The 22,785-nt window shown below is 33.5% G+C and overlaps 1 protein-coding gene and 1 long non-coding RNA gene across 2 annotated transcripts in view; one reads left to right on the top strand and one right to left on the bottom strand.

Annotated features, from left to right (window-relative positions):
• Positions 1-22,785, top strand: part of LOC115935242 (uncharacterized) — a 71,226-nt gene that overhangs the window by 6,752 nt on the left and 41,689 nt on the right. The window contains exon 2 of the long non-coding RNA XR_010134604.1: positions 11,409-11,506. This is a non-coding gene — a long non-coding RNA (uncharacterized lncRNA). The remainder of the gene's footprint in view (positions 1-11,408; positions 11,507-22,785) is intronic.
• MEOX2 (mesenchyme homeobox 2) overlaps positions 1-22,785 on the bottom strand; it is a 73,260-nt gene that overhangs the window by 3,557 nt on the left and 46,918 nt on the right. The window contains exon 2 of the mRNA XM_004045123.5: positions 11,964-12,136. Within this exon, the coding sequence (XP_004045171.1) occupies positions 11,964-12,136 (173 nt within the window). The remainder of the gene's footprint in view (positions 1-11,963; positions 12,137-22,785) is intronic.

Here is a 22,785-nt window from a genome sequence, read left to right on the forward strand (position 1 = left end):
AAATAGTGCTATGGAGACAGTGAAGAAAAATAAATTTCCAAAGACATAATTATATCAGTGATCTTCAAATCACGATGCTTCATCAGCATGCTTTCACAGTGATATATTTAAACTGAGATATTTCTCTATTCTGGATTTTTCTTGGTCTCACTTTGAGCCGTAGTTGAATTCATGTATCATATATTGCCCAAACATGTATTAATCAATTTGACAATAAAAAATAAGAAAAAATAGTACAAAAAAGATTCACTAAAAAGTAGTTGACGGGTGTTCACATATTATTATTACTTACTAAACAAAATAATCAGTAATTGCCTTTTATTATATACCTATGTAGGGAGAGACAGCTATACTATTGGTGCTGTTTATACAGTATTCTAATACAGTTTTCCATATATTATTACCATTATTCTTATGTTATAGATGATAAAGTTGAGGTAAAGGTTAAGTGACTTACCTAAGATTACACAGAAAGGAAACCCTGGTGCCAGGATTTAAACGTAAGGGCTGGGGTTTGTTTGATTCCAGATTCTGGGTTTTGTTTTTGGTTTTTTTTTGTTTGTTTTTTTTTGGTTCCTGTTATATTTCAATCTCCTATTTTTAAAGCATTTGGAATAAAAAAAAAAGCATATAGAGTATGTGGACGCCATCCATATGATTACTATCATTCAGGTAATTCTCCCACTTGATATAATTAGGTTTGTAAATATGACACTATTTTCCTGTACTATAATTTAGGTAATTACACTACTGAGTTTAATTACCTTTGCAAGCTTGACATTGTATTTTGCATTAGATCTATTCCACATGAGTTGGGTTCTACTCTTGGCTTTACTTCTCCATTTTGTGTGAATTTGAGAAAATTTTACTTCTCTCTACCTCAATTTTCATATTCCTAATATTGGAATCATAAGCCTTTCAAGATTCCCTATAGGGATATTTTCTCATGGACAATTCCAGATGGAAGAAATACATATGTCATGGTCATCATCATTGTCACCAACAGCTGAAACATTCAGTCTAAATAATCCTGGCAGTAAAAGAGGAGAAATATACTTTTAAAAATCCACATATATTTCCTTTTCTAGGAGAAGGGATATAGTAATTATATAATACCAGTATAAAACCTGTTATGGGCAATTCTAAATAAGATAATTCTAAATGTAAGAATATGGTATTGATTTTAGATATATTATGGTCTATTTTGTGTTGTTTTCTATGTCTATCATGTGAAATTTTACCTTTTTATTTTTTAAAATAGATTGAAAAAAGACTGAATAGTTAATTGCCAACAGTAGCTACATGTATATACATATGAATAGATGTATACATATAAGAATATGCATTTGATTATATAGAGTAACTCTAATACCTTATACACTATTTTATTTAAAACCTAGATTATATATTTGATATTGATATTCTGTGATCTTAGCAAGGAAACAAAAAATTGCAACAAACACATAATGGGCATATCTTATAGAAAATAGAAGGAAGAATATAGAACTCTAAAAGTCAATATGTTCAGATTTATTTTCAAATATACTATAAAATATTGGGGTGAAGTAAAATAAGTGGAGAAGGATTTTTGGAAAAACACACATTTTTCTATTAGCATCACGGTATTAGCAACCCCCGCAACAAAATCTACAAATTTAATTCCAGATTGTAAATCAATATTGTCATTAATGTAGGACAGTAGTCAATTTATAAATAAAGAGACTTCATAGTATAATTTAGTATCACTTTATTAACCCAGCTTTATTGACTGTAATGAAAAAAACTTTTAGTTTTTGTTTTTAAGACAGCTAAATTATAATCATCCAAATACCTACAATTTTATTTACTAAAAAATAAGTATTTGAATTATTTTTATTTAAATTTATAAGCACATTTCATATACTAAGATTAATTTATAAACTACACAGAGTACAAGAATTCTCACATTTCCTTGGTGACTTGGGATCTCTATTCATTCATTCATACATTTAAAAATATTACCAAATGTCCAGTAACCTGTACTGTGTTAGATCAAAGATGGGAGGTGTTGAAGCACAAATAAAACATAGTCCGTGCCCTTAAGGTATTCACGGTCAAGAAAATGGAGGAAATGTAAATGCAACTTATTTGGACATCACATTACACCCTTTACCATGTAAGTTCACAACACCTGTCCTTTTAGGTTTCACAATATATTACCAGACAAAATAAGTGACTTATGAATCTGTATTGTCACACAATTTCCCAAGGTGTCCTGAGGCAAATAGGTTGATAGAAAGTAGAATCTATATAATGCCATAACCCATATTTATGTAACACCATAAATGTCTGTGTTTTGAAGAAAAAAACCATAACATCAAACATCTGGATGAAAACTAAAAATTTCAGTGACATAGCCAGATGCCTCTAAACATCTGGGATTTGTAGATTTAATATTCCAACTGTTTCCATTTTTATCTGGGCACTTGGAATATTGTAGACATTGTCTAACAAATATTTATTTGTATCTATGAGATGTGAAAACATGCAAAGGATAATTGTACAAATAAAATTTTCAGATTTGATCACATCCCTAGTGATTAAATTTGATCATGGCAGTGTATCTAGTAAATCCAAAGACTAACCTAAGTAATTCAGTCACAAAGTAGCTGAACTACAACTGATTTAGTAGTATTAGAATTAGAAGCAAGAATGCTTAAAAGTAAAGGTGAAAAATGGGGAAAAGAAAGCTTTTTCAACTCTTCCTGAACAGATGGATTTATATTTGATTAAGAGAAGGAATTCTTCAGCTATTTCCAAAAGCTTATTAGAGCCACTAATTGACTGTGTTGTTTCTACCACAATTAAAGGGTGTTTGTGTGTGTTGGGGAGGCTGTGGAGAGTTAGGATATACTTCATAACTGAAGGCTTCAGTCCTGTTTACAGGGCTGCCTCTCACCTTTATCCACTGATTTAGCACATTGGGAATCATTTTCCTATCTCTGTAATTTTTAGTTCTGAAGCCTCTTCTTTTTCTATTTCCAAGTCTTGTCAATCAGGCTTATTAATGTAATCATAACATTTAAAATTACATATTTCATATGTTTTTAAAACAAAGTGAATACACATTAGCTATAGACAGCCATGGACAAATAACATATTGAACAAGGATTAACCCTTTCTTGGGGCAACAGATTAAATTCCCCACGACAGATTTGAATCTCACAGGCACAATTATAAGCCAACCTTATAATCTCACTCTTCTTTTCAAAAATGAACCGAAAGCAACCATTCACATGATAAAGCAAAGTGGTTATATGATTGATTCCTTTTAACTTGGCCTTTAGTAAACCATTGTTTTCTCTCATACCCAGTAAAATTCAACTCGAATGGCTTCTTTCACCATATTTACAGTAAAAATTCACTATTCTTAATCCCATTTTTACAGGAGATAAAAAATAGACACACCTTTTAGTTATTTTAAGTAAAATATTGTTTACTCAAGTATTTCATGAATAAAAGACTATATCAAATTTAATGAAAATATCAAAACTAAATTAGGCACTTTTTTTCTTTATTGTGTTATAAAATTACTGAATAGCAATACCTGAAGACATGGAATTTGTATATTCTGAGCCATTACTTCATGCTTATCTTGTTCAAACTACTGAGACCAACTAGAATGATGGTCTTTGATCTCAACATATTGCCCAATCTCTTGGCTCATGTTTAACAATAATTGGCAACGTAATACCATCAATATTTTGGCTAACAGCTTCTAAGTATAACTTATCGAATATAAATATTTAGCTGAAACAACGGAACTAATCCTTTTTATAAGAAGAGTAGAATACTGAAATATTACTATGATTCAATCTAAATTTATATTCTGATTGTTATTAATATGAAATTAATATTTTGATTATTTATGACTGTTTAAATTATTTATCAGAATCTATGTGACCCTTTACTGCCCTGGTTATTTCATTTATTAGATTTAGAGACTATCACCTTAGATCCAAGTTTATTGTATAAACTTATAAAGATAATTATTAGTTCTGTGTGAGTATACACTGACCCATAAAAAAGTCAATAATTTTAATAACCTCAAAACCTTCAAAAATTTAAAAATATTAAAAATATACGTTCATCATAAAAAATTGGAAGTGATAAAGGGATCTGAAGTTCGAAGTCTATTCTAAATTGAATGCATCTCTGAGTTTTTCATGAGGAGACATAGAAATATGGAGAATAATTGGTACAAAGTCATTTATAGTCAAAGTCTCTAGAAAATTGTCAGTTCTCTTAGGCCTGGGTTTATTGTTGTATAGATGTCACAGAACATATGTATGTACTCTTCTATATAAAGATGTAGATAGTAGAAAGTTTTCTTAAAATTGACAATGCCAACACAAAACTTGCACCAGCTTCTCAAAATATCTAGAAGCATCTCAGTTTTAGAATTTTTTTTAACATGAATAAAACTTACGGATGCAAGAATAGTGTAGAAAAGGAATGCTCGGAGTGATCTTTCATAGCAGAAGTCTCTTTAGCAGTACACTTTAAGTGATGATGCTATGATGTAATGTATGATATGTTTCCTAACATTATTGCTAATTTGTTGATTAAATATAAATTAATATTTTTGCTTCCCTACTGAGAAAACTGAGAAACAAAATGTGGAAAATTCTTAGACTCCTCGGAAGAATTATCTTTATCCTTTTATTATACCAGCTTGATGAACGTTTAAAGCAAGAATCAGTGGAGCAAATTTCAGTAAAATCTCTAAAATAAAGGCTCATTTTATTTGTGTGTGTGTATATATACACATATGCAAACACATACACACATATACACAGATATGTGTGTGTGTATATATATCTATAGATAGATACATCTCCTTACCTCTAACTATACATATGTCTACCTATCTACATCAAAAGAAAGATAGCATTTTAAATGAAAACAGATTATATATTCTCAAGGCCAGTTCAATAAAGGTAATGTTTATTTTTCTTTGGTTTTTAAAATATTATTTGAAATTTAAATATTTACATTTATTAGGGATGAGTTACTTATTTCTTAGTCTTTTACTTTATACAGGTAATATTTCTGAAAATTAATTTTAGGTTAAAACATTGTTTTGCACCGAATAGATCTTGCTTTATTATTGATCTTAAGTTACTTTTCATGTATCATAACCTTTTTTGTGTGGAAGCTGAAGTAGTTTTGAGTCTAGTTTTTGATGCTTACCAATACTGTCAATATGTATTTATTTATTTAAATAAAAGCATTATCAGGAATGTCTCTTTATATTTAATATTAAAATCCCCTCTCATATCCCATCGTCAACTCTTTTACCCTTTACTCTCCCCATTTTACCAGTTGTAGTCAAATTTTTCTTAATAATTGTCATATCATGAGTTAAGCAAATAAAACATCTTACTGTTTCTCTAGTAAGTCTAGTATATGACTCCTATATACTGCTGTAAAGAAATAAATAAATATTCTAAAGTCTGGCTACATAGGTAGACTTGAATTAACATGAATAGACAATAAGTCAACTCATGGAGACATAATTAGCTAAGTAACTAAATGTATACATTTGTACAAATAAAACTATGAAGCAGAGAGATTGTGTAAAATAGCTGAGCAAAACGGGCGTGGTAGCGGGCGCCTGTAGTCCCAGCTACTCTACTAGGGAGGCTGAGGCAGGAGAACGGCCTGAACTCAGGAGGCGGAACTTGCAGTGAGCCGAGATCAAGCCACTGCACTCCAGCCTGGGTGACAAAAAACAAAAAACAAAACAAAACAAAACAAAACAAAACAAAACAAAAAAAACAGCTGAGCAAAAGACAAAACCACTCTTTATTTGGCACACAAAATATTTCTCCTTAGTAGTCATCAAAAAAATGATAGCTATTTTGAAAATACTTGGCACTGGGCCATTTGATGATTCATGAGTAAAAAACAAAACATAATCCCTCTCATTTCCACCAATGGAGTATGATCTCTTTAGGTGGGATTTTCCATTTATCTTGGCAGAAGTATCATTAATTTAGTCTGTTTATTCCAGTAACCTTAACTAGTTTACAAGTCTGCAACATTGCACCTTTGATTAGCTCTGTGAAAAAGATGTTTTGAAGTGAAAGGATCTCCCATTCTGTATATATTTGGCAGCCTTAACTCTATAAAAATGTCCATTTTACCACTTATTTTATATGCTCCTGCAGCTGCTTTCTCTCGTCTTCCCACTGTGAGATATTAAAAATCTGGTGGGAGTTTTCTCCAAGTTTATCTGGATGGAGAAAAAAAACGCCAGAATAAGTTTGTCCAAATTAAAAATACCTTGAAACTGGAGAGCCTTTAGACTGAGTTCTCTGCAAATCATTCGGGGTGACTCTGACAATTGAAGATTATTATCTGTTGATTTTGAAGGTTATATGAGAATATGTTGTAAACTAGAAGCTGTAAGTTAGAAGCTGGAAGATTTACTGGAGTGATCTGTAAGTGTTCAACAAACAACATTACGTAATTAAAATATTTGAAGCTCAGCTTCATTCTAGTTTCTGCATTTTTATTTAACATAAAATGATTTTCTTTAACACTTGTGTGCTAACATGGAATTACTTTGCAGAATGAGCCTCTTTTTTTTCTTCTTTGGCCAGATGAAGTTCAAACAGAATTATAGACTACCCTGACATTGCATTATGGAAGATGCAAATGTAAGAGTGTGACATCTTTGTGTGATTCCATGACTATTATTCAGAATGGAATTTGGAAATTCAAGTCCTGAGTGATATTTAAGGATTTAACATACCTTATGTTTTTCTAAAAGGAAACCTAATTATTATTGCAAATCTTCATGACACATATATGACTCATCATAAAATTTGTGTTAGATATACTGATCGGTGATATAAGTAAGGTAGGGGTAGCCACAAATAACATCAGTTATAGACATGCACATTTTATTGTCAATCATGTACAATTTCCACATGACAATATGTCTAAAGACTAGTTCTGATTGTAAAGTAAGTTTTCATTTAGGAGAAAATTATTTCTCAAAAACAATTCTGTTACAGACCAGGTGCCATGGCTCAAGCCCATAATCTCAGCACTTTGGGAGGCCGAGGCTGGTGGATCACGTGGTCAGGAGTTCAAGACCAGCCTGGCCAAGATGGTGAAACCCCGTCCCTACTAAAAATACAAAAAATTAGCCAGGCATGGTAGCAGGTTGAGGAAGAGAATTGCTTGAACCCAGGAGGCGGAGGTTGCAGTGAGCCGAGACTGCACCACTGCACTCCAGCCTTGGTGACAGAGCGAGACTCTGTCTCAAAAAACAAACACACAAACAAAAGCAATCTTGTTATATAATTTAATATTTGTTTTCCCTGTTTGCATGATATCTTTCTTTTGATGTAGATAGATACACATATAGTTAGAAGTATGGAGATGTGTATATATTTATATGCATACACACACATATATATCTATGTGTGTGTATGTGTTTGCATATGTGTATATTTACACACACACACATAAAATGAGCCTATGAGTCCTGTCTCTGCTTTTGAATCACACACCCATATAAAATGAGCCTATAAGTCCTGTCTTTGCATTTGAATTTCAAAAGATCTTGACAATGTTAAGGAAACTATTTTATATTCAAATAATTCTATTAAAGCTTAGGAAAATATTGAACAATTTGAGGTTAGATGTAATATTCCTTGGTGTATATGTTTATTTTACTGAATCTCAGGTTATTTTAACATATGAAAAAAATGTCTTAAAGAATGAATAGGAAAAGACAACATATCTATAATTAGATATTTTACATGTGGAAATCCTAGGGAAGGATGTTGTTTAAGATTATATAGGGCCAAGATATAGATTACATGGCTAAACATAGCATTTATGAGGTTAATATAAAATCTAAGTAATGGAATAGCCATGCTATAGTCTAAATATTTATGTCTCCTCCAAATTCTTATGTTAAAATCCTAACCCTCAAGGTGACGGCATTAGGAGATGGGGCCCTTGGAATGAGATTAGGTCATAAGAACAGATCTAGCATTACTCAGATTAGTGCCCTTATTAAGGAGGTCCCAGAGAGCTACCTAGCCTCTTCAGCCGTCATATCAAGGTAGAATGGAGAAATGGAAGTCTATGAAGAAGTGTGTGCTCACCAGACACTGAATCTGCTGATGCCTTGATCTTGGACTTCCCATCCTCCAGAACTGTGAGAAATAAATGTGTGTTGTTTATAAGCCACCCAGTCTATGGTATTTCATTATAGCAGCCCCAATAGACTACAAGCTTCATTGCAAATTACAGAAGATGGATTTTAAAGTGTTCTGTTTGTAATTCTGTTAATAACTTTAAAAGCCCAACCTCCAGAAAATAAACTGAAAATATTTCACTGGGATGAGAGCCCTGACATTTTGAAAGAATATGCCATCTGACCTTCAAGAATAGCAAAGTTGACAACTGACATCATACTATACCTTTTCTGATAAATTCAGCACAGTAAAATTCATCCCAGAAAATACAATACAACTTAAAATAGATACATAATTTAAGTATGTGATTTTTTTTATATATACAGAGTCTCACTTTGTCACCCAGGCAGGAGTGCAGTGGTGCAAACTCGACTCACTGCAACTTCTGCCTCCCAGGCTTAAATGTTTCTCCTGCCTCAGCCTCCCATGCACCTAGGATTATAGGTGCCTGCCACCACGCCTGGCTCATTTTTGTATTTGTAGTAGAGACGGGGTTTCACCATGTTGGCCAGGCTGGTGTTCAACCCCTGACCTCAAGTGACCTGCCTGCCTTGGCTTCCCAAAGTGCTGGGACAAGTACAGGCTTGAGCCACCACTCCTAGCTTGATTGTTCATTTAAGATATTTTGTGCACAGATTCTTAATTTAAGAAACTTAGGATAATATGTGTGCATAGAAATGTTGGAATGAAATGGTGCAACCAGAAACATTATCCAATACAATTACACTATCCCTCTCCTGTGACATTCTACACTCATAACAATTGTGAATATTTGTTCAATTTTTACCTCTTCTGTGAATTCTAACAGGTATTTCTTTAGCTTAAGATTTTATTTCCAGCACTTAGCTCAACAAATATTTGTGTTACAAAATGATTAATTCAACATGCTTTGCATAGCAAAGGGTTTTTCCCACCTGGGTGATAATTCTGTTTTATAGATTACACTAAAAATTATTTCATATCCATTATGATATACAAATCTACAGAGAAGAAAGAGCAGGTTTTAATTTCCATTTTATGCCTTGGGGAGATTGTTACTTACTTAAGAACACACAATTCTAATCAGCAAACCTTGGATTTTTATTCAGATTTTTTTCATAACAATTAAATTCTTTTTGACTAACCCAGGGAGGCCCTCTAAAGCCTTAGTTTTGATTAGGAATTTAAATTCTGCATGTATACATCTTTTCACATTAACTTGCAAAACTGCACATAGAGATTTATGGAATAAAAATATATTGTGCACAATAACAAATTTTCAATTCAACGAAAACTGAATTATCTCTCATGTTCTTTGTTAATTTCCCCCCCGTGATGCTGTGGTTAGATTATTTCAGGAATGACTTCCAATGAAGTGGTCTTGTCCTACACTGACACTGAGTTTGGTCACATGGCTTGCTTTGGACAATGGGACACTAGAAAATATGACGTAAGAGGCCTGAAAAACCCTTGCTCACCGGAGTTTTCCCCCTCAGTGCTCCTGGGAATGCTTCTATCACCATTGGAAGGATCCCAAGCTAGCCTATAAGAAGATGAAACCACAAGCAACAGAAACTAGCTGTCCCAGCTGAGGCCTAACCATCTCTTTCTTAGTCAACCCACCAGCTGACTGGAGCTCCATGAGGGTTCCATGTAGGGCCAGCAGTATTACTGTCCAACTAAGCCCAGTCAAAATCTCTAACCTACAAAATCTAAAGCAAATAAAACTTTGGTTATTATTTGAAGCCATTAAGATTTGGAGCGGTTTGTTACACAGCAAAGGGTAACTAACACAAAATGTTAAAAGAATCTTTAAAACAACATTAAAATAGTATGTATAGATATATATAATTCTTGCATGTAATTCTTTACCAAGCTCCTGAAGTCAGTTAGAAAGAAGAAATATCCAAGACACCTTCAACATTTTCAAACCAGATTTACAAAACTGCTTCTAAAAATAAATGATTCTGCTCCGTGGTCAAACAATGACAGATAACTGTAGACCACCCCCAAAATGTCAAGTACAGAATCTTGTTTTTTCCTCTTGCCTGAGAGCACAGTACTGGATCCTGTCATTTCTACAGATTGGAAGCAAATCCTAGTTTCCTAGTTCCTTCATCTACTATATAAAACACGGTTGCATTTCCTAGAGTTCACCATCTCTACATGAGAACATTAGTGTGTAATTCTCCCTCCACACACACCTTTTTATTTTCCGTTCCCTGTTTTAAAAAAAATAATAAAATAGAGGTCTGATGATGTAGACTTTGGATCCTGCTTTCCAGCATGCCAAATGTTGAACGCATAGAGGGAATATTGTATGTGAAGTCTAAGGGAAGGAAAATGCTGTGCTCCATAACATAGGTACTAGTCATAATATGTAATAAAATACAAACTGCCAATAAATAAAACCACAGAAAAGCGTTCCTCTGTATATTTCTACTACCCATAAATAACCTACCAAAGCTGAAATGTAAAAATTAACAGAAGGAAAGCAGGTCATTTAAGAAATTGGATAAAATAACTTGCTCTCTTAAGACACGCATTCATTTGTCCACACCCTGTTGATATTTCTTTGGTTCCAATGGGATCCTGGAGGAGGTACACACAGTGAAAGAGGAAATGAGACTCTAGCCCTAAGAGTGCCAATCATAACTGCACTGTCCATAAAGATGTTTGCATTTGCCTTTCAGGAATGTTTTTGTAAAGATTAGCAACTGTTAACCGGCAGTAGGCTAGATTCTCCTCAGGGAAACAAGAATCTGTACAAGGAGTTCACTGGGAACACTGTTAGAACAAATCATTTGTCATTCAAAAAAAATGCAAGAAAGGGACCTAAAAAGCAATTAATTTAAAAATATTATTTAGGTCTCATTAATTGGAGTCCAAAAACATTAATAATTTCAAAGTATTCTCTGAGTGGGTAGCAGAATTTTGAATTACTGACACCGATACAATTTCAAAAATATTTTGGGTAAAGGGGCAGAAATATTTACCAATGATCTATGTGTCCTTGCCTTTCATCATTTCCCAGCCATCTTGCACCTAAGCCGCACCATTTGACTATTGTAAACATTAGTGTGTAAATAGAAGTGACATGGCTAATTTCCAGGTGAAAACATTTAAAGTTCAGTGCATAAACTTCCAATTCTTTCTTATTTCTTGTAGTTACCATGGACACCACATGTTGAGATGCTAAAGAGTCAGAATGGGTCTGTGAGTGATTATCTGGAATGCTGGACATGTAGAGTTTGTATGGAGAGTGAGTAAGTAATGAACATTTTTATGTTATGCCATTGAGATTTGAGGTTGAATGTGTTACTGCAATGTATCACGCCCTATCCTGAGCAATACAGAAAACTAATCTGGGGTTACCAACTTTCTAATACGCCAAATAAGGAGATTTTAACATATAAGCACGCACAACTCCTCACTGTATGCCATCATTATGTAAAAGAAATAATATTTTAAAACCCAAAAATACAGAAGGATAATAATCATAAGAGGATTCTTTCTTCAACTCAATAAGTATGGTTTTCTTTCAAATATCACTATATTATTTTTAATTTTGCTATTTTGCTGGCAAAATTTTATCATGGAATAGCATAATTGTCTTCCAAATGGTATTCAAGAATTCTGGATCTAGGTATTTCAAATATGGCAAAGAAGACTGTGGACCCAGGGCAATAAAAAAGATCATATAATGATAATGTCCAGCTTTACCTGTCTTTCAGTGAGATCCAGATTCACTGCTATCTCGTATCGCCTCAGTCTGGTGAGATAATTATGATGGGCAAATTCTGCTTCAAGTTCTCTGATTTGCTCTTTGGTAAATGCTGTCCTTTCTTTCCTGGGTTTGCTGTTGACTTCTGACTTGTAATTTCCTTCCTGGGAGTCTGAAAAAAAAGGGAGACAGAATTGGTAATAACTCATTTATTCAAACACATGCAATCATATTATTCACAGTTACTGAATTACTACTTTCCCATGTACTGCGCTAGACATGGAACAAATAGAGACCAAAGACAGCAAGACTGACAGCAGCTCAACGGGGGGAGATATAATTCTTATTTTTTTTTTCATCTTCCTTCAGGTAACTCACAGCCTATTTGGGAAAGCATGTAATTTTCTTCTTATAAAATATTAACAAAACCTCTAATTGCTTGTAGTATGATATTAAGATAAACCAAAACCTCTCTAGAAAACACTTTTAGATATGAAGTTCTGTTTCATAAGTTGTTGAACATATGTACTTGAGGTCTAAGTAAGATTGAACATAGTAATCCTTTAAAAAGTGGCATCTCAATATAGGAGTATTTGAGAAATTCAAATGTTTAGCAACTGGACCATAAAAAATTTTTTCCTCAGACTGAGCGTATGTAAAAGTATGTGTGTACTTATTGGCTTTTTTATCTGTATTTAAGTAAAATTCTTGAGGGCAATAGCAATGTTCTTTTATTTTATATTATACTTAGTCCAACATGGAATCTATAAATGAAATTGTGTTCATATGACTTAAACTATGAACAGAGTTTTTAAATGTGTTTTTCATTATATATAAGATAAACATAAGATGCACAACATGTACCATCAGTGATCCACAACATCAAATCTTATAATGCAGTGTAAAATACCAATAACAATTTTGAGTATATCATTCCATTTTTCCTCTTAAGGGTTCAACACATAATTAACGTATAGAATTTCTTTTATCCTCATAAATACCCCTGAAATGTAGGTCAGAAGACATTCTTAATATACTAAAAAGCAGAACGTGAATCAATAGTAAACACACACACACACACACACACACACACACACACACCCCAAGTAAAAAGTAATCATACCCAGCTCTAATAATTTAGGGCAAATTTATCCTCAGTGAAATATCAACATAATCAAGATAAAAGGGCACATTAATGCTCTCCTGAAAATTATTTCTGGTATCTAATTATTTTTGCACATGTACAAACAAGCTGTGATATCTTTAAAAAGTGCAAATACACTTAACTCTTCTAGGAACCCAAATGATAGAAAATTGACGTAGAAAGATGATCATTAACCAAAGGTTTCAAAGAGTGACATTTTAATTGTTTTTTTAATTGACAAATATAATAAGGCATGGCTTATACAGGATCTTTTTAGATTATGTTTTTTTCATGCAATGATGCTTAAATATGCTAAGAAGTACAAAAATGAATTTTTTAGTGTTCTATTTCTTTCTGTCTGCCTGAGGGATGTTTAACTGAACTAAAGAGGACCCTGCATAATGGAAATTCACTAGACAAGGCACTTTAATGTAAAGACTTTTATTTTGATTCTTAGCAGTATCTAAGTGAGCCAGATGTAAAGTTTTCTAGGTCTAGTAGCAGCAACAGCAGCAATAAGTTGCCTCAACAACTTGGCACACTGACCATTACTTATCCTCTGATGGATCACAGAGTGTTTCACTCACTGGTGCACTGGCACTATCCAAAACTCTTCATTCACTGACCACATTTCTGGGCTTGTCACTTATCCCTGTATCAGCTAGCTTCTCACCTTAGCAGGGTATGTGGGGCTTCATCCAGCACAAAAGTAGTTTGTGACATGTCATGCACAGGTTGATTGCACTTTATAGAAAGCCACTGGGACCAGGTGAGTGACATAAGAGATGATGTGTGTGCTCTCAGGTAGGCCATGTTTACATGGTGCCAACTTACCTGGCTGTAAGGATGGAAACTGCAGTCCATCATCCAATTGCCTCTAGCTACAGATATGTCAGCATCCACACTGGTGGAGCATTTAGCTATTCTGGCATTGTGTGAACAACATTTCCAAATGATTGATTTTTTTAAACTTTTCCGTGGGCTGTTCTTGCAGCCTGCAAACTCAGTCACAGTACAGAATATTCAGATAACAAGACCTTCTCACAAGCATCCACGTTCTCAGGTGAATTGAAAGAACTTTTGCCAATTTGGATCCCTGCTTTGCCTAAAATCTGTGGCTGATTATTCTTTATGTGGAGACAATGCTCTTTTCCTCTCAGTCAAGCAACTCTGGAAACTGACAGTAAAGCCAGCACATTTTTTCTCATGAGCAATTCAATTTGAATGATTCATGGTTAGCACATTCCCTTATGTAAGCATGAATGAACAAATTCAAATTCAGGAAAGGCTTTGACTTGTATTTATTTGAGTTTCTTTGAAAGTGATCTTCTTTAACTTTTGCAATATTCAAAAGTACTTCATAAATACCACACAGGCACACAAACAAAAACACAAAACATGGGCCAATTCTCAGAAGGACACTCACAGGTAATGGGTCTATATACACACTCATTGTAACTAGAAATATACAACAGGAGGTTTATACAGCCAGTGACTGGATTTAAGCTAAAATCTGGCTGTAGTTCAATATTTAAATCCATAAATTATTTACTGAATGCTTGAATACCAAACCAAAAATTGCTCACAAAGTGAAATCCAATGACTAAAATGAAGTAAGTTGTGCACACTCATATTTATAACCACACAAAGAACCATTAAATTGTAATTAAATTACATTAAATTAGATGACAGAGAGTGGATGTATGCTTCTTGATATCTCCTCCTATGAGAGAGAACGTTCATGTAGTTGAAGTGGCACCAGTGTTGATTAATCCAGCCACTACCTTTACCCTTGTATGGTAAAAGGTACTTTTAACCTTGTATGGTAAAAGGTACTTTTACCCTTGTAGTGTGGTTTCCATCACAACCCTCATTCTCTTTTATTAAAAACATGCTTCTTGGAATTGCATTTCTGGATTTGTATTTCCTACAGTCTTGGGTTTTTAAAATTTTTTTACCTCTTTCTTTACAGTTTCCAAAGCCTATAACTTGCTGACCCTAAGGCCTCTACTGCCATTACCCAACTAGACTTTCTTTGGTAGAAAATAGATGGAAGATTTGCACCATGCATTTGACAATTTTTGCATCAGTTTCCATCTGTTTCCCAGCTGTTTCAAGTGAGGCAAAAGTCCCTCCCTTTTCTTCAAGCTCCCATATCCTATGCCAAATGGTAGGTGCTGAGGGGGGAATCTGGACACTGCCTTCCTTTCTTCTCTACAACCACAAACAAAATGTCACCATCTGTACAGTATATTCCAATGTAAAATACTACAATTGTTGTTTTTCGTCTCAGATACTTTAATGCACCTGTGGGTCCATTCACACACTCTCTCAGCGCTTCGAGGAAATGTTGACTTATGTGTTCAGGTATGGTTGGCAGTCCCAGTTCCCTAACCTTTTGCTCCCTGGGACTACGCTAATGGAAGAAGTCTGCAATACTTCCGTGGAGGATAAAAATTGCCCTCCAAGGATCATTTCTGTCTAGCATTTAGAACTTCTCCACATGTGACTTTTTATTTCCCCTAGTGCAAGAGAATGCCAAACGATAATAATGTTTTATTGAACACAAGTAATGGGAGGGCTTGGTCTGTTCACTAGTGGCACAGAGTGCTATTTAGCAAAAGAGAAATAAAAGTACGATTGAGAATATTTTTGGCTACTCTGGGTAAACGTATTAGCTCGTTTAAATGAAGAACATAATTTACCTATGTCTGTAAAATATCAAAATGGAATGGAATGTCTGTATAGCTTGGATTAATATAAATTCTTATTCCATATCCTGAAGAAAAATGAATACTAAGCCTCAGCATACTGATGTAACTTTTGTATCAATGTTTTGTAAGCTATTCAAAATGAGAGATATTTCATTATTTATTAACAAAACTGCACAAACCCATAGTTATGGAAAGCTAATAATTTTTACGTAGGCATAGGGATTGTGGATGGAAGCATAAAAATTTATGAAATCATTCCATTGGTGCTAGTAATTTTCACATTTAAAGGGGAAATTGCCTTCTTTATTGGCACTTATCCAACTTGCTACTCCAGCTCATTAATGAGTGAGCATTTCAGCTTCTCAGTGTTTCTTCTTCTTTCAAAGTAAACAACCTTCTCCAGGAGTTCTTAAATCCTCTTGCCAATCCACTCTCCAGATTTGAGAACCACAGTCATAGCGAGCTACTATGATTCATGAATGTGTCTATTATACACTAAGGTATGTGAGGAGTTAAAAATTGGATCGAGCACCACTGTGTTAGATCCAGAATAGGATAGCCAGAAAACATCTATTATTTCTTGTACCTCTTTGATAGCTAAAATAATACTTTCACTTACAAAGCAAACCCAAATTTTACATACCAAAAAAGGAATTTCCATCGGGTTGTAATTATTATTGTGATAGTTTTCTTCAAAATGCAAAAAAAAAATAATCATTGTACCTGCTGAGCAGTGATTATCAATTGGCAGATGTACTCTTTTTCACTATCTGTGCTCTCTGCTCAATATCTTGATTATTCATGGGTTTGTCTAATATGCTTTCGGGGAGGAAATAAATCAGATAAATCCCAATTTAGTATAATTGAAGCTAGATTATTTTTTATTATATTTATGTAGCCAATTATATGTCTTGAACAAATAATTTATAGAGGATATCCTATTTATTCCTGTTAAAGGCATTTAAGTTCATACATAGTGGTCTATATTGAAAGAGTAACTGTATAGCTAAAAGTTTTATGTAATAGTTTTTCAATTTAAGTTTGTAGACTTGACTTTTTCTCAATATATTTAGGCTTATGTTTACACCACTCATTCTTAAAATGAGATCGATGAACATTTTATTCGCATGATTGCATCAGTATTTAGCAATAGCTACTTACATAAGAAAATATTACAATTGCTAACTTATAATTTATGCTGTACAAAGCAATGATATAAAAGGGAAAAGTATGAAGATTTGAGATGCTTTATAAAATCTATATATTTTACATATTATTTTAATATGAAAGAGAATTTTAATTTTTGGAAATATCATAAATTTATCACAGGCTATAAAATTTTACCAAAAAGAAAAGAGCAAGTTAAGCCAAGGTTAAATGTGTGTGTGTGTGTGTGTGTGTGTGTGTGTGTGTGTGTGTGTGTGTGTGGAGAGAAAGAGAGAGAGACAGAGGAGAAAATAGCACAAGATTATTCTTAAATTGGTAGAAATTTAGCAACTTAGCATGGATATGGATTTGAAAAATTTGCAAACACATATCTCAGAATTTATACAAAAATAAAATACTTAGGTCTCTAAAGTCCTCCATACCTTAGATGTAGACGTTTCCTTGAAGTAGGTAATAAAATTTCCTTGGCATTGCATTGCATTGCTGGAATAAACTGGCTAGTATTAGAACAAAGTCTTTCTTTTTGCTTCCTCCTCTCTTCTCTACAATTTTGAGGTGATGGAAGTTACAGAAATTTTAGCCATTTTAAAATAGGTGCATAGTACATAACTCATTCTAATTCCTTAGTTTTTGTGCCCATCAATATATGAATTCAGTTTTACCTTACAGCCTGTTTAGTGAAGACCCTTATGTTTAAATGATGAGATTTTAATGTGTCATTTTGTTTTAATTTTATCTTTCCTTTCCTAGAAGTTATTATTATGTAATGCTTCCTCATAGTAAGAAGATGCCAACCCAATGGTTCTTCTTCCATGACCTAAGTACAAACACAAATTCACAAAGAACTAAAAATGGTGATGAAATTAATATCATGATTAATGTGCAATTCGAAAACAAAACAAATTTTAAAAAAATTAACAAAAACAAAGTATTTTTGTTAAAAAATATTTTTAAAGGCCAGAGACACATAAAATAGGAATACAATGCAATTTACTTGAGTCAAATTTGACACAGATTTGATTCTTCTAACTACCAACTTCAAAGCGCTTAACACAAAAACAAAACCGGGACAAGTCTTCTGGGTAAAAATAAACTGTAGATTTTGCTACACATTTCTAGGCTTAGAAAGAGTTTACAGAGCCCAGAATTGACTTTATGGCTCTTGCTATAGTCCAGAGAGAAAACATAAACTAAAGAAAGATCATGGCTATCCATCCAACAAAACAAGGCACTTGTGCCTGGATCTGTCTAATAGCAAAGGACTTCTCAAAGGTCATCTTTTGCACCTACAGTGGGACTAAAGGCCCTAATTAGGACTTTTTGACATAAAGCATTCCATTCCATTTTCCCTGATTATATTAGTTTGAAGAGGGTACCACTTCTGTCAGCTCCCTTCTAACTCCTTTTGTTCCTTTCTTACAATGCTTACCACATTATGTCACTGTACGGATGATTTCTCTCCTATACTAGAACGTAAGTGTTTGAGGCCAATTCTTGTTCTAGTTTATTCAGACACTGGAGGTCAATAAAAATAATACTTGTTTTCACACTTAATTTTAATACACGCAGAAGCAATAGGCAAGATAGTGAAGAGAACTCAAGCTTCCACATGTGTCCCCCATTCACCTCCTACTCAGCTCTTATGTCAGCAAATGGCCTGGAATTACATGGTATTACTGCATATTTGAGAAGATGGGGAGGGAAAGAAACTATTTTCACAAATTAAGGACAATAGCAACTTGGCAAAGGCAGAAAGAATTGTGACATTTCAAATTTACAGCTGTCAACAGGGCAAAAAGGATTGAGCACTCTTATGGCATCAGATAACACCATACAGATTTGCAGTGTGATGCCAGAAAATTCAGCACCAATTCTGCCAGTAGTGCAGTAAAACCCTTGGACATGCAACAGGAAAACTTCCATGGAGTTTTTTATTTATATTATGAAAGACGAGTCCACACCTTCTCAGAGTGTGAGGACCAGCATTTATGCTGTAATTCTGAGCCATTTCTTTAGCAAGTCATCATAGTGACTTTAATGTATTTTTAAGCAGTGATGTAGAAATTATTGAACTTTTCATTTATTTTCATGTCTGCTTTGCTTCTCTGGACTCTAGACTCTGGGTAACTTATGATTATGAATTTTGTCTTCTTAATCTTTGTATTTCTAATACTAAACACCTACTATTCTGCTGTATCTTTGATTTTATGATCTGGTTATAGATTACAATTACAAAGATAACCCTAAGGAGCCTTGTTCTGGCATAGAAATTTAACTGACCTTCAGCTTAGAAAAAGGAAAAGTATCATTTATTATTGCTTTCTATTAACTTTTAAGACATGTTTACACATATCTCGTGTAACTAATGGCAGACAAGTAATGTTATCTTCATTCTATATTTATAACGATATCTCCAAACACGTTTACATAGAAAAGTACCAAATCAGTCTCCCTATTATAAAATTTGAAACCAAAATGATTGAATGTTATAATAAGTGAAGGAACATATTGCCCAGAGATTATAGTTCTGAACCTCAGCACTATTGACATTTTGGATTGGATAATTCTTGTTACATTTATATTCAATGAAACATAAACATATTCAAAATAAAGATGTCCGGTGTGAGGTGGGGACAGTTCTGGGCTTTGTAGAATGTTTAGAACATCCCTGGCTTCTACTAACTGGATGCTTGTAGCAAACCTCAACCCTAATTTTAGTGTTGTCAGATAAAATATGGTTCTCCCAGTCCAATTTGAATTTCAGACAAACAATAAATAAAGTTTTAGTTTGTTACGAATATTACACAAAGCGTACTTGTATTTTAAAATGTTTATTGTTGTATGAAAATTCTAATTCAACCAGATATCTGTAGTTTAATTGGTTAAATCTGGCAATCCTAAATTGCCAATATACTCCATGGGGAAAAATTGCTCCCAGTAGAGAATCATTGGATATAGATAATATTTGGATGAAGATATCACTAACTTTCAGTTATACAACTCTTTCTAGGAATGACCAACATGATTCATAAGTTACATGCATTATTTATGTGTAAATAATCCCACCTTTATACTGTGGTCATGCCTTGTCTCCTCCAAGCCAATGACAAGATTATTTGCAGATAAAATTGTTCAAGAAGAGATTTTGTCAGTGCTAATTCACCCAAAATATAACTGCAGAATAAGTGACTCTAACTTCAGAGGATTATCCACACGGAACAGTAAAATGACACATATGGCATCACCATAGAAATTACCATGTCCCTAAGCCATCCCTTAGAGATGTGAGAGTTTCAGTAAATTTCAGAGGGAAGTATTATGTTTCTACAATGCATCAAAGCACATAAGCGCTAATAATAAATCAACTATTTGATTACATCCATATCATTTAATTAAATACTGACTGAATTAATAAATATTGACTTTGTAGGCATGCATTTTAGAAATTGAGGAGATTCTTACAAACCATCTATTTCCACCTGCTCTCTACCTGAGAAAAGTGAGGCTCAAAGTGGCTGAAGGGCTCACCAATGGTCCCAAATAGTCACAGAATGTTTCTAGGCCTAAGTGTCATTCAGCTTCAGAAACCAACAGGACTACATTTTACGAACTCCTGAAATATCCTTTACCTACTGCATGGCCTTTTCACAACAAGGATTTGAGGACCACTGCCATTTAATTGTGATACTAAATATGGTTATGAAACCTAAAATACTCAAACAGAATCTTGAGTACCAAATATTCCAAATACACAGATATTAAGAGCATCCTCTCTGCTCCTTATCTGCTTATTCAACCCCTATTGTCTCCACTGTGCTCATCTTTAACACAGACTTTAAGTGAAGAGGGTTAAATTAAGCAAATCATGTAGAACAATGCCTACATATTACGGGCACTCAATAATCAATTGTAAACTCTAGCCGTTATTAGGAGAGGACTGTGGTCCAAAGCCTTAGCAATTGAAAATTATGCATTTGATAAAATCTTGTGTTATAGTTTTTTTAAAATGTAGGAAACTTTTGTTTTTAAAATGGACCTCAATCTAAAAATCTAAGAATTTAGGAATTTACACAGTGACTAGCAGAGTTCCACTTTACATTGAAAAACGGTTGGGCCCCTAAAAGTATCTATGTGTTATTTTTGGCTAATGTACAAATGAAGCTGAAAGTTTAATTACAATTTTCCAAGGAACCTGGGGACGTGACACTTTACAAGGCTTAGTAGTATCAATGTATGAAATTTTATTTCCTCTGCAAGTTTTATTTGGAAATTCAATGAAACATAACCAAACCTGGCATACCCAATGAAACGGAGTCAGATAGTGTGCTTGTGTTTGTGTGAGTATGTGTGTTTATTCTCTTTTAGAGTCCTGTCAAACAGGTACATAAATGTAGGAAGATAGGAGTCACATTCTGCCTAGTGGTTAAAATATAAAAAAAAGTTTAATTAATACTTCTAAATGGATTTTTAGAAGACCAAGATAAGAAGTATTTACTGAAAACACTTACAAGCCGATTCTCTTAAATGTTGTGCTCTTATTTGTTTACTTAGAAATTTTCTCTAATTACGAGTTTCTTCATATAGAGGGTTTGAGAAAAAAAATCCCCTAGATATTTTTTCTGAAATAATCATATAGGAAGATTAATGACCAAGAATTTATAAATTGATTTTGCTTTGGTTTCAACGTATAATAAACAAATTATAAGCAATAATAAATAATGCATAAAGGTAATGAAACAAAACTAATTATAAAATACCAAACAACATAGGGTTCTAGCTCAGGCATCAGTTTCCTTTTGACTGCGCTAGTGAAGTTAAATTCTTGTGATCTATTACATGATTGTAGCTGTACTGGCAAGAAGGAAAACAATCTCAGGTTGACGAATCTGCATTATAATCAAATTGTGACTGTTTTTTGCAAAGATTTTCCCAATTAGAGAGCATCTGAATCATTTCTTTGAAGATCTTAAATTCAATTATACATGCCATATAGAAATTTAAGAACATAAATGTAATTATTATCTGCCTCAGTCCATTTTGTGCTGCTATAACAGAATACCTGAGTGAATAATTTATTTAAAAAAAAACAGAAATTTATTTCCTACAATCCTAGAGGCCGAGAAGAAGTGCACGATCAAGGCAGCAACATCTGGTGAGTGCTTTCTGGCTGCATCCTTAATGGCAAAAGGCAGAAGGGCAAAAGAGCGTGATCCCATTCATATAAGCCCTTTTCATAGTGGCATTAATCCATTCATGGGAGTGAAATCCTCATGACCTAAACACCTCCCAAAAGGCCTCACCTGCCAACACTGTTGCCCTGGGGATCAAGTTTTCAACACGTGAATTTTGGGAAACACATTCAGACCATAGAATTATCCATTTATTTATGATATTTTAGAGACTAACTTTAATATTCTGTTGGGTAAATTATAATAGGAAAATAATTTCACTGAAGTCTGAAATGTTTTTTAAAATCATACTTAATTTCATATTAGATTAAATGTGAAAAATGTCCTACACCTATTTCTGATCTCTGCCAAGATAGCATATAATGATACGGCATTAAGTTTTTGTGAATGTGAAGCTTTCATCTAGGTCTTACAGATAATCCTTGGGTTGTAATTGCATAACAAATTCAGGCACTGAAAACTCACAATATTTTTTTCATACGTCATAGGTTACATCTTATAATTTCTGAAATGATTCATAAGTTTCTTCCAGTTAGATATTAGATAGCATTCAGAATTCCATTACATGGTGGAGAGAAAGTGACTTGAAGCATACACATTTTTGTTT

This window comes from Gorilla gorilla, chromosome 6 (assembly GCF_029281585.2).
Source record: "Gorilla gorilla gorilla isolate KB3781 chromosome 6, NHGRI_mGorGor1-v2.1_pri, whole genome shotgun sequence".
NCBI lineage: Eukaryota > Metazoa > Chordata > Mammalia > Primates > Hominidae > Gorilla > Gorilla gorilla.